Source organism: Arachis hypogaea, chromosome 5 (genome assembly GCF_003086295.3).
Source record: "Arachis hypogaea cultivar Tifrunner chromosome 5, arahy.Tifrunner.gnm2.J5K5, whole genome shotgun sequence".
Classification (NCBI taxonomy): Eukaryota; Viridiplantae; Streptophyta; class Magnoliopsida; order Fabales; family Fabaceae; genus Arachis; species Arachis hypogaea.
In genome coordinates this window covers 91,345,201-91,359,114 of record NC_092040.1, presented here as the reverse complement: position 1 = coordinate 91,359,114, position 13,914 = coordinate 91,345,201, and the positions used below count along the sequence as shown (strand labels likewise).

At 30.4% G+C, this 13,914-nt stretch overlaps 1 protein-coding gene across 1 annotated transcript; it reads right to left on the bottom strand.

Moving 5' to 3' along the window:
- Positions 1-10,973: 10,973 nt before the first annotated feature.
- Positions 10,974-13,871, bottom strand: LOC140184719 (uncharacterized). Its single transcript, XM_072237443.1, has 3 exons — positions 13,526-13,871; positions 12,050-13,040; positions 10,974-11,950 (listed from the first exon to the last, which is right to left on the bottom strand). Exons 2-3 carry the CDS (start codon positions 12,546-12,548, stop codon positions 11,646-11,648), a joined length of 804 nt encoding a protein of 267 aa, XP_072093544.1. The 5' UTR covers positions 12,549-13,040; positions 13,526-13,871; the 3' UTR covers positions 10,974-11,645.
- Between the last annotated feature and the right edge of the window lie 43 nt (positions 13,872-13,914).

Sequence of the window (13,914 nt, the reverse complement as noted above, 5' to 3'; positions counted from 1 at the left end):
TTTTAATTATTAATAGTTTAATTCTATTCTTCAAATTTATTATATTGCTCAAATCTCTTTATAAAAAATAAATTTTAGCATCTGTTGAGTTATAATTGTTACCTACTATAAAGATTGTTTATGTTAAATTTTGTAAAACTTGAATATTAATAAGATCGTTATAAGGTGTAACCCATGTTTATGTCTGTTTTTAACATTTATACTACCGTTCATTTTAATTTATAAAAATATGTCAAATAATAATTTTAAATTGATTGATATAAAATTGTATAGATATGTCATATGTTCTAGGATAGGTGTATATATTCTCATTATGAAAGATATAGCTTGATGACAAAAAATATCGTAAAGATTCGAAGAATGCAAGATTATTGTGTATAATTAAGTTCGAAATTATCCGTGCATATCAATTAACAATCATAAGATATGTTGAGTTTTTCTTATGTATTTCGTAGTCTAGATGACTAATTTAATCTCTATTTGAGAGTTTATTCTGATCAATAAATTATTATATATAAAAAATATTATTCTAATTTTTAAAACATATATTTTTTTATTTTTTACAGTATTTTTTGTTTAATAAATTAAGAATTAATTTGTTAAAAATTAGATAAGAATAATAATTATTACATGTATAATATAAAATTTGAACTTTTAATACTTACTTAAACAAACTAATGAATTAACTATTATTCTAACTCAAATTAATTTTCAAAATATACTTTAACTTACGAATATACTTAACTTATTCCAATTGGGAAGTTCTACTTGAAAGATATTTGCAACCATAGGCCCATAGGGGCGTGTCAAATTTTCCAAGTTGCTGAAAGCTGAAAGCTAAGTGTGTGTATATATATATATAAAAGGAGAGTTTTATGATAGTATTAATTTTGGTGATTAAAGTTGGTATAAATTTAATTTATAAATAAAATATTAATATATGACAAGAAAATTAAGTTTAAGATCAAAATAATTTTTTTTATTTATGATTATTTTTATCAAAATAATTTTTTATAATAATTTTTATAATTAAAAAATAATTTAAAAAATAAAATTAAAATAAAATTTTTAATTATATTTATAATTATTATTTTATTTATTTTTAAAAACTAATTATTTATAATTATTTTTATTAAAATAATTTTTTTATAATTATATTTATTTTTAAATTATTTTTTATTATTATTATTTTTAATCATTTCTAAAAAATAACATCAAAATGATTTTTTAAATTATTTTTTATTTTTATAAAATAATTTTTTGTAATTATTTTTATCATTAATTTTACCAAAATAATTATTTTTTTGTAATTTTAGAAAACTAACACTAAAATGATATTCTCTCTCTTATAATTTTTTATGATTATTTTTAAACTAACACTAAGAGAGAGAATATCATTTTGATATTAGTTTCTCAAAATTACAAAAAATTAATTATAAAAAATTATTTTAAAAATAATAATAAAAATAATTATAAAAAATTATTTTTTACAAATAAAAATAAAAATAAAAATAATTAAAAAATAATTTTAATGTTATTTTTGGAAATTATTAAAAAAATAATAATAAATAATTAAAAATAAAAATAATTATAAATAATATTTTAGTAAAAATAATTATAAAAAATATTTTTTAAAAATAAAAATAATAATTATAAATATAATTAAAAAATAATTTTGATATTATCTTTTTGAAATTATTTTTTATAATTATAAAATATTATTTTAATAAAAGTAATCATAAGAAATTATAAGAGAGATAGAAATATTTTGGTGTTAGATTTAATTTTTTTTGTCATGTGTTAATATTTTACTTATAGGTCAAACTTATGCCCGCCTTAGTCACCAAAATTAATGGCACCATAAAACTTCCCTATATAAAATTGTTATTAATGACAGAAATGTACATTATTGGTTAAGAGGTCTGCTATATATATAAGTCTTTTTAACATACAACTTTATATAAGTTGATCAAAATTCAACAAAAATAATCCTCAATTTAGATTGCATGTAAACACGTGCTTTTTCAACTATTGAATAGTGCAGAAACCATTATGACAAATGATTTTTCTCTCTCGATCAAAATCGCAATACTCAAAATTCAAATAAGGATCAAAATCTCTCAAAATCATTGTGAAAAGTGAAGGAAGTTTCGAAACTAAATTTGAAAAGAATTATGAGTAAATAAAATAAGAAGATGAAGAAGAAGAAGCAGCAAAAGATAAGGAGGAGGAAGAGGAAGAATTTTGAATTATGCAAAACCTATCAGTACAAAAACACCGAAAAATCTTAAAACAATATACATGAACATCTTCGTTTTGCACCGAAATTTGCTACAAATACACAAAAATGTTTCCTTTAATGCTGCAGGTTTTTCTTCTTTTTTTTTCCTTCTTTCTTTCTTTCTTTCAGTTGAATAAATATAAGTTCATCATCTTTCAAGTAATTTTGCAGCATTATATGTTTCTTCTTCTTTATTTGATTCTTTTTTGTTTTCATTCTTGTTAAGAGAGTAAAATAAGAAAAAACTTGAGAAGGTAAAATAAGAAGTAGAAAGAAAAAAAGAAGATGGTGATGATGATGAAAAAATACAAGAAATAGCAGAAGATGAGAAGGAGGAAGAGGAAGAATTTTAAATTATACAGAATTTATCATTACAAAAACACCAAAAAATTTTAAATAATACACATAAATATCTTCAATTTACACTGAAATTTGCTGCAATACACAAAAATATTTTCTTTAATGCTATATTTTTTTCTTCTTCTTTTTTCTTTATTTCTTTCTTTCTTTTAGTTGAATGAATGTAAGTTTATCATCTTCCAAGTAATTTTGTAGCATTATGTGCTTTTTCTTCTTCTTTTTTTTATTCTTGTTAAGAGAGTAAAACAAGAAGAAATTTGAGAAGGTAAAACAAGAAGGAAAAGATGAATAAGAAAAAGAAGAAGAAGAAGATTGTATGATGATGAAAAAAAAAAGAAGAAGCAGCAGCAGAAGAAGATGAGGAGGAAGAAGAGGAAGAGTTTTGAATTATGCAGAACTTATCAGTACAAAAAACACCGAAAATTCTTAAACAGTACACATAAATATCTTCGTTTTACACCGAAATTTGCTGCAAATACACAAAAATATTTTCTTTAATGCTACATTTTTTCTTCTTCTTTTTTTCTTTATTTCTTTCTTTCTTTTAGTTGAATGAATGTAAGTTCATCATCTTTCAAGTAATTTTGCAGCATTATGTATTTTTTTATTTTTATTCTTGTTAAGAGAGTAAAATAAGAAGAAACTTGAGAAGGTAAAATAAGAAAGAAAAGATAAATAAAAAAAGAAAAAAAGATGGTGATGATGATGAAAAAGAAGAAGAAGAAGCAGTAGAAGATGAGGAGCAAAAAGAGGAAGAGTTTTTAAAAATATTGAAAATTCTTAAACAATCCATATAAATATCTTAGTTAGTTTTACACCGAAATTTGCTGCATATACACAAAAATATTTTTTTTAATGTTGATTTTTTTTCTTATTTCTTTCTTTCTTTTAGTTGAATGAATATAGGTTCATCCTCTTCCTAGTATTTTTGTAGCATTATGTATGTTTTCTTCTTCTTTATTTGATTTTTTTTAATTCTTGTTAAGAGAGAAAAATAAGAAGAAACTTGAGAAGGTAAAACAAGAAGAAAAAAATGAATAAGAAAAAAAGAAGATAATAATGATGATGAAAAAGAAGAAGAAGCAGCAGCAGAAGATGTGGAGGAGGGAAAAGAAGAGTTATGAATTATGTAGAAATTATCAGTACACATACACCAAAAATTTTTAAACAATATACATAAATATCTTAGTTTTACATCGAAATTTGCTGCAAATATATAAACATATTTTTTTAATGCAGAAATCCCACGTTACATTCAATTCAAACCATCAACGATGAACAACAATTTTCACAAACAAAAATAACATTATTCACCTACGGAATCATAAACTACTAACGAAAACATTAATTAGAATCGATCCACACTTCGGTCACTTGATTGGATTCAAAAGAATAATCTACTTCGCTCTGGTTCAATTTACAATCTGAACTTGAATCATTCATTATTTTCAACAACAACGAGATAGCTATTCAAAACTGATTTTAGAGCTTAATTTAAAAAATGTAGAGAACGAAGAAAATTGCGAAAAACGAAAAAAGAGAACGCCTAGAATGAACGAAGAGAAATATAGAGAACGCAGAGATAGAAGAGAACATAGATTGAAAACGCTTAGAAAATTCGGAAACGAAAACAAAATTCTTTTGAGAAAGACAGTTATATATTCGCACGTTGATTGAAAAGTTGGATAAATAGTAATGCGTGAGATGAATTAAATAAAAAGATTTGTATGGATTTGTATGTGAAAAATATTTGTTAAAAGAAATAGATGCTCATTGAACTTGAACTTAATGTGAACTTTGATTTCTGAAAAAATATTATTTTATTTTTTATTAAGATATAATTAGATATAAAAGATATGTCTATTAAATCAGTATCAAATAAATTTTGTATTTAAAATATGTTTAACACACAAATATAACAACTCACCAAAATATCTATTTTTCATATTAAAACCATTTAAATATATGAGTACCCCAATAACATGAAGAATAATGTACGTTTAATTAGCCGACACAGTAACTCTTGAAGATACATAAACTGATTCTGATTCTCCAATACTATGCTGATGGTCCTTACTTTACTTTGTGGTTCATAATGAACCCCGTCAAAAATAAATAAATAAATAAATAAAAATTCATTAGAATTTCACTTTCTTTCACCAATTAGGTCTTCTTGATAACCGCCACTATAAAAGACGACTCCCTTCATGCATATACAAGTCAAGTTCACTTTCATATACCCTTCAATTTCTTAGAACATATATATACACTCTTTATTATTACATATAATAATGCAATGTTTCTAATTTTTTTATATCTTCATCCTTATTATTGCTAAGTATTTATCATACTGTAACTTAGCAAGCTCGTTGCATAAGTATTTGTTTATATTTTAGTTAATTTGTTTTTGTTTCTTCATAGCTAGATAATAATAATAATGTCTTCAGGATCATCAAGTAGTGCCGATAATAATGCATGGACTGTTGAGGAGAACAAAGCTTTTGAAAGGGCAATAGCTGCATATGACAAGAACAATTCTGAACGTTGGAACAATGTTGCTAAGGTTGTTGGCAATGGAAAAACTGCAGAACAAGTGAAGAAGCACTATGAGCTCCTTGTCCAAGACATTCAACTTATTGAGTCCGGCCAAATTCCATTTCCAAAATATAGGTCAGGGGGTAATTAATTACAGCTAGCTAGCTAGGTTATTACATCTTCTGTGTATTGATATTTATATATAAATTAAAATACTACAGTTCATATGTATAAATATATCTATGGATTATAAGTATTATTTTCACTATTTGAAGCGAAATTTTAACTTAGGCTTTTGTTTTGATAGTAAGAGTAACTAGAGTGAGATTTGTGTAATTGTGCGGAGTTAAATTAGTTATACTACATAATATATTCTAATATTGTTTAGAGATTAATTAGATAATATGCATATTAATATTAAATTTAAAGTATTTTATATTAAAAATATTTTATAAAAATATTTATTTAATAATTTATATACAATTTTATATAATTATTCAACAAAAATATAATATAAATTGAATCATAGATTATTGTTTTTAGGAATTTGAAGTCAATTTTTTTAAAAGACAAATTTTTTATATTAGAGTTATACAAATTTATATATTTGTTGTTTTAATTGTTTGTAAATAATTAAAGAAAAGATTAAAAAAAATAAATTCGAATAAAAATATTGTGAAAATAATACTTTAATATATTTAAATGCAATATAATATAAAATTATAAATTAATTTTATAACTATGATATATTTAAATTATCTAATAAAATATTATGCTAAATTTAAACTTATTTGGAATATTTTTGAATAATTTAAACGAGATAGAGAATAAGAAATGAAGTAATAGTAATAAGAGTAGTATGTAGTATAATTTGTAAAAAATTAAAAAGAGAGCCAATAGTGAAGTAGTAAAAGTCTTAATTATATAATATATATAAGTAAGTTAAATAATGTGAGATTTGGATATTTGTAACAGACATCTTTTATAATTATGATACTTTATTTTTATATATTTATTGTATTTAATTAGTAATTTATGTTTTTATTAGTTGAATAATAATAGGTAAGAATTTAATTTTTAAAGATGATTGATTGATTTTCATATGTTGTCATGTATTTAAAAGTGCTGACGTAGTATCATTTGAAAAAAAAAATACTAAAATTTATTGTATAAAAAATTAATATAAACCTTTATAAATTATAAATAGATAAATAGATATTAATTAAAGTCTCCACGTTCACTTATCAAAATGTGCCTAAAAAGAAATATTCACTACTCTTATAAAGATTGTTTCATTTCTATTTCCAGCCAATGTGAAATTTATGATTCTGATAAAAGTTAATTGATTTTCATGTGTCATGACTTGATAATAAGCATGCAATATTTTCATAATAAAATTTGAAGAATGGGGTGCTATTAAGTTTGAAGTATTTTAGCAGTGCATTTACCGTAATAGTCATCATTTGTATCACTTTATATTACTTTATAGTTCTAATGTAGATTAGGTAAAGCTACAAATTTAGTACTAATGTGATTCCATGAATCATAGTATTAGTATGATAATTAATGCGAATAAAATAAAATTATTATAAATAAATAAATAAATACATGTAATAAATAACCGTTTAATCCTGACGCTTTTTAATTTACATATGGGACCTATGCTGGTGTATGAGTATGATATGGGGCTGGGAGGTGTGTAACTTAAGTGTGGTGTCAGGGGTGAAGGAACTCGGACCCTCCGAGTTCAGGCAACAAAACCCACGGTCCGAGTTTTATGCATTTGTCTCAGGTTGGTGTGGAACTCGGACCCTCCGAGTTGGCTACACTTCACGGACCGTTCGATTTCCATTAGACGAATCGCATGGTCCGAATTGCTGTAAGGACGAACACGCGTCGTATCCCCCGGTGATCCATAAACGGTGCCCCTAAAAAACACACAAAGAAGTAACTACCTCTCTCACCATCCGAATACACACTTCACTCACTAACCTTTCACTCTCAGTCACCTTCTTCTTCCTTTCTCTGGTATTTGCATGGTGGAGGAGCATCAACAATGCCAAAGAAATACAAAGTTAAAGATGTTGATCGATCTGAGCTTCATATTATTCATTATCTCGGTGATCCTGATTATGTAAGTATTTTTTTATTTTTTTTAAATTTTATAATTTTTTATATTTATAATTATTAAAATTTAAAATTTTATTATTATGAATATTGTTAGAGATGCAATTGAAGAATATAAATAGAATGATTATGACTAATTTATGATTTTTGGTTAGATTATTTTAAAATATTTTTAACAGATTATTAATTATATTTATCATAATTAAGAAATTTTTTATGATTATATTGTTATTAAACATGCAGCTGAAGAACATAAATAGAAAGATTATGAGTAATTTTTGAATATTTGTTAGATTTGTTTAAAGTTATATTATAGATTATTAATTATATATATTATGATTAGGAAATTTTTTATGATTATGTTGTTGTTAGAGGTGCAGTTGATGAATATAAATAGAATAATTATGACCAATTTTTGAATATTAGTTAGATTTTTTTAAAATTTTTTTACAGATTATTAATTAAATATATCATGATTAGGAATTTTTTTGTGATTATGTTGTTGTTATGTTTTGTATTTTCGACTGTAATATGTAGTAGATAATGTAATTTTTTATTTTATTTTATTTTTAGTATAATTATATGTAAGCCAATCTTATTTAAATGCGTTTTTAAAATCTTAATATAACTGTTATTGATTTTGGTTAAATGTTAGTGTTATTGTTATTGCGATAAAGTGTTAATGCTGAATGATTAGTAGCGCTATTTTAATTAATCCATGTTAGATTTTTTTGTATGAGAATATTTAAATATTTTTAATTCTAGTAATTATTATTAGCAAGTTAATTATTACCGTTGTTAGAGTATGAATGATGACATATACTAATTGTTAATATTTTTTAACATAGAGGAAAAATTGTTTAACAAAAGAGTAATTAACATTCGATTTTATTCTAGATGTTGTGATATTGTTGAAAATATTGATTAGGAATATATGTGTTTGTAATGAGTTTCATTTATAGTTATGAATAATTTTTAGGATTAATTAAATAATTTTAAAAGTTAGAAGAATTAGTTATATAAGGATTCAGTAAATTGATTGATGATGGTAAGTTAGTAATTGTTAATTATCTGACTAGTAAGTTGTTATGTTTTTTTTTGTAGAAATCAAGAATGTTGACATGTAACCATCCAGTTCCTCCGGATCGGTACAACGATAGGGTGGAGGATCATTTGCAAATTACCGGGTTCTATCATGTGTCTCAGATTGGGATAGTGCAGTGTCAGAAAGCATTGGTAAATGCTCTAATCGAACGTTGGCACCCAGACACACATACGTTTCACCTTCCCATTGGTGAATGTGCTGTGACACTTGAAGATGTAGCTTTAATTCTTGGTCTTCCCACAGATGGTCTTCCAGTAACAGGGATGACAATGAGTAGTTTTGAAGCCTTGGAGGCGGAGTGTTTGCTTCAGTTTGGCGTTGCACCGCGAAAAGAGGACTGTAGATCTAGCTGCATAAAACTGACGTGGCTGAGGAATCTAAAAGAGAATTTAGAATTGACTGATGAAATAAATATACAGAGGTATGTTAGGTGCCACATTATGTTGCTGATCGGAACTATCCTGTTTGTGGATAAGTCAGGGGCAGGTGTTCATTGGAAATTTCTACCCTTGCTACGTGAGTTTGTCAATATTGGACAGTATAGTTGGGGCTCGGCATGCCTAGCACACCTTTACAGGGCATTATGCAGGGCATCTCGTTATAACTGTAAGGAAATAGATGGTCCACTAACACTTCTGCTCGGATGGGCTTGGATCCGACTGCCATATCTATCGCCGATTCCTAGAGAACCCCGTAGTTTTCCACTAGCAAACAGGTAATATTATGTTACAATGTACCCGTTTCTTGATATTTAAGTTTCAGTTGACCTAATGGAGAACATCATATTAGGTGGCGTAACTGGGAGCGTGGTGACCGACGATTTAGAAATTTGAAACTAGATCACTTTAGGAAGGCATTTGATGAACTTCAGGAAAGACAGGTATGTTTTAGTCTAACAAGTTTTCTACAAAAGCATGATGCATTTTTATTTTTATTTGAATTGTGGGTTGTAATGATGAGTATCCCTTATTTTTCCAGTTTGTCTGGGTTGCTTATGCTGTGGATCGTGTGGATCCAAACATAATTCCTGCTGAAATCTACATGCAATCGGTTATCTGGAGCGCTACAGTTCCATTAGTGTCATTTGAATGTATTGAGTGGCATGCCACCGATAGGGTCAGACGACAGTTCGGTTTCATTCAGGGAGTACCTAATCCAAAGCAGAATTTGGATAAGGCGCATGGAGAGGTTCTGACTGGTCCTAAGAATCTTAACTGGGCCACGGCACCGACTCATTCAAAATGGGTGATGCATTGGACAAACAGGTATCACTACATTCTTTCTGAGCTTCCCATGCCTTCAGAGCATCCTTTGGATACTTACATGAACTGGTACCATACAAAATATGGAAATCGCTTAGCCTTGTCGAATCTTGTGGGTCAAGAGAATGATGAAGATAACCAGGACATGGATGCGGGTAATGATGATATGGATGGGGGTAATCAGGATACTGATGAGGATAGTCAAGATATGGATGATGACAATGAAGATCAGGAGCCATATATATCACTTCCAAATCCGCCTCAACAAGAACAACCTCAGCCCTCAACCCAGTATCTACCTCAGACACAGTTCACCCCATCATTTCCAATGCAGCAACAATATTGGGGTATGTCACAGTTTGAAACAGGTGAAGGAGGTTCTTTTAGCCAGTTGCTTGGGTTCATGGCTGCAGATGCAGCACAGTCACAATATGACCATCAGCCTGAGTTCATGTCAGGCAGGTATTCATTGGATGCGAGGTATCCAGGCCATACCTCATCCGTTGCTTCTGGAGGGTTCGTATCTGTCGACTCTAGTAGGAGTGAGGGTGGACACAGTGTCCTTAATAGTCAAAATCCTAGCCGTGTTAACTTGGGACTTATTGAGGAAGACACTAACACACTCGAACGAGAAACTGATGCCTATCTAGTAGACGACCCAGATGACGAAGGCGATGATGAGGAGGATGATATTGAAGAGTTTGATGAGGATGAAGAATCTCGTAACGATGGTATTATGTTAAATATTTTACTTTATGTATTCCATATTTGAATGTATCTTGTTTGCATAATTGGCCTCTCTTTTGGCTTTTCCTTCTTGATTTGTTGTATCTATATTGGTTATGAATTTGTAATATGCTGCATGTAGTTGTTTATTCCTTCGTTGTATACAGGTCAGGCACACAGTCCGGATGACAACGTCAAAGGTTAAAATCTACGGATCGATCCCCCACGTCGGAGCGCTAATCGTTTCACTCCTTCCGTCTTTAAAAAAGCGGCTAAGAAATGCAAGAAGTTTGTGAAGGATGTAAAGTGGGCAATGAGAAAGTAGTTATTAATTTTTTTTAGGGTTATTTGTATATGTTGGAAATTATGTACTAATGACTTAATGTAGTTTTCAGTGTACTTTGTAATGTTTAGAGTAATTTTTTTGTGTTGGACATTATGTAATAATAAATAGCACTAACTATCAGTTTATATTCTATGTTTACTGTGCTTATGTTGTAGTGATATTATTAATGTATTAATCATCTGGAGTATGTAACAATGTTTCATAAAACCTTAATATGCTCATACAGATATTGATGTATTGATGTATTAACCATCATATTATATAATGGCACAGATATGTTATAATACTAAATTGTCATAAATTATAAGGTTACATATAGTAGGTCATTTTAATTAAATTTGCTCATTCAGGTTATATTATACAATCTCATATTAAATCTGTGAACCTAGGGGCACCTCTGTTGGTGTTCGAACCAGCTGTCTGACGGCATCTGCTACGACTATGTCCTTCAGCCCCACATAGAGTACATCGCCTAGGACGACGTAACATTCGCGTGTCCATCTCATTCAGAAAGCGCGTCATCCTTGGGCGACCTTTCGTTACCCGTCTCAGGTATGGATTCGGTATAAACCGAGGTCCGTTGTAAGCAGGCCATGTAGCAGGATTTCCTAGTGGCCTAAACCTTGCTCGGTACACCCGCCGCACTTGGTCCATCTTATACACATCATGCACATACAGTTGCCAATCCAGTGCTGGTTGGCATAACATGCGAATACATGTCTGCAGGGGATCCTGTCCACCTGGAACTCACCACAGTCACATCGTAGGCCACAGAGATCGACTGCAAACTCCAGTCCGCTTGGCATCTCCCGAACCTCAAAGACCTCATTCTGGCGGTCAAAGCAACTAACCTGAATATTTCCTGATGCAATTTGGTTTTAATGCAACTTCGAGGTCACGATATCAGAGAAGACATGGCCAGCATTGATCCTTGCTTCCGTCTCCGCTCTTTTTCGGGGTGAATAACTCATTTAGCCTGTAGAATGTTGCCTTCACAAGAGCAGTAATGGGGAGATTGCGTGCACCCTTCAAAACTGAATTGATGCACTCCACAAGATTCGTTGTCATGTGCCCCCATCGGTACCCACCATCAAAGACCAATGCGTACTGCTCGCGAGAAATTCGGTTTAACCAGTCTGTGTACGCCTCGCCACGTTCCCGTAACCGCTGGTAACGCACCTCATACTCCCGCACCGTCCTAGAATATCCTGGTAGATCACAACATATGCAAAGCAAAGGAATGGAGGTCAATAGATTTATGTAAGGAAAATATATTAATAAATTGCTTAAATCTCATAAATGGTTACCGATGTTGACGACCAATTTTTGGAGGTACGGTGCCTTGAACTTTCTCAAAAAGTTTGACTCTATATGCCTGATGCAAAACATATGAAAAGCTCTTGGAGGTGACCACGCTCCGTTACTGCGTTCCACAGCTGCATTTATGGATTCGTGCCTGTCGGATATTAGACCCACACCATCACGAGTTACAACATGTTGACGAAGGTTACTGAGGAAAAAATGCCATGCATCAGAAGTCTCTCCCTCCATAATAGCAAATGCAATTGGAACGATATTGTTGTTGCCATCTTGTGAAACTGCCACAAGCAAACAACCCTTATACTTTCCGTACAAGTGAGTCCCATCCACCTGGATAATTGGCTTACAATGGCTGAATGCCCTAATACAAGGATAATAACTCCAAAATACACGATGCATTACCCGAATATCACCCACCAATTCATCGCCCTGATATGCAGGCATAGTCTCAAAATGGACAATAGCTGATGGCTCCTTGTGACACATGGCCTCAAACCATATTGGCAACGCTTCATACGATGCCTCCCAACCACCAAATATTTTTTCAACTACCTTTTACTTAGCCAACCATGCTTTTCGGTAACTGACGGTGTAGTTGAACTTCGACTGGACTTCTGCTATAACCGATTTTACCTTTAAGGATGGGTCAGCCTCAACCAGTGGCTTTATTGCTTCTGCAATTGTGATAGAATCTAGCTTCGAATGATCCTGTGAAATCGTGGCTCTTGTACATGTGTAACTACCATTATACCTCCTTATAACCCAACAGTACCTCCTGCTGATCAAACTAACCCTAATAAGCCAATCACACCATGACCCATACTGTGTACACTTGGCATAAAATGTCAAGGGCTCAGACTCAAACCTGGTAGTCTACGCTTCGTCATATGCTATAGTCTTTTACCACCTTAATAACAGCTTCTCTTGAACTGAACTCCATACCTACGCCAAATTCACCGTCTTCCACAATAGGAATTTCTGCTGGGACAACAAGCACAGCAAAAATTTCATTAACACGTACATATTTCAAAAACGACTGTAAAGGTTAATAAAATTTCACTGAATCCAGTATGCTATAACTCCAAACCTAACAACATGTTATGATGTCACTCCAGACAAATAAATAACAACAGCAGCATATTTAAAAAGCATACCGGATTTTCCGGTTCGACTGCATACCAAACGAACCGGACCGGTCAGGCTGGTTCGACCGACAAACCAATAAACCGGACCGTTTCGGTCCGGTTCATGGGGTTTGAACTGTAAAAAGATAGAACCGGTACAAATAATTATTGCAAACTCAAGCAATCCGTTATAACCATACTATGGACAATTTAATTATTATTTTCTAATTAATTCTTCTAGCATATAAAAGTAAAAAAAGAATCAAATACCCCTAAACTTGCTTACTCATAACTCAATCAATGTCTAACTAAAAAAGGACTAACACCACGTATACGTACCTGCAGTCATATATTCTGGAAATTCTGGAACATGCATGGCTTCCAGGTCTAAAACTCGCATGAAGGATGGCTCCTCAAACAGAACTTCGTTCGCGAGTGCATTTGCCACTTCTGTCACATCTGGGGCCATGGTTCTGTCACCTTGATCTTCATCTTCATTTGGAGCAACACATTCATAGTTGCTTTCGAACTCTTCTTCACTGTCACTATTATAATCTTCCCGTAGAATATTCCGGTCAGCCTCAGATTGTTCAAACTCAACATACAACTCGATGAACGAGATCTGAGACCGGTTTTCAATATACATTGAAAACCTCTCCTGCATGCTCGCTTCATCTGTCACATATTTGGTTTGATACTAGACGAATCCACCAAACACCTGTATGGAA

What these genes read in the sequence shown, in the direction of transcription:
- LOC140184719 (XM_072237443.1), bottom strand. Translation starts at nt 12,548, where the DNA reads ATGTGTCACAAGGAGCCATCAGCTATTGTCCATTTTGAGACTATGCCT. An exon ending in AAAATTGGTCGTCAACATCG is followed by an intron (nt 11,951 to 12,049) that starts GTAACCATTTAT and finishes GTGATCTACCAG; the next exon opens with GATATTCTAGGACGGTGCGG.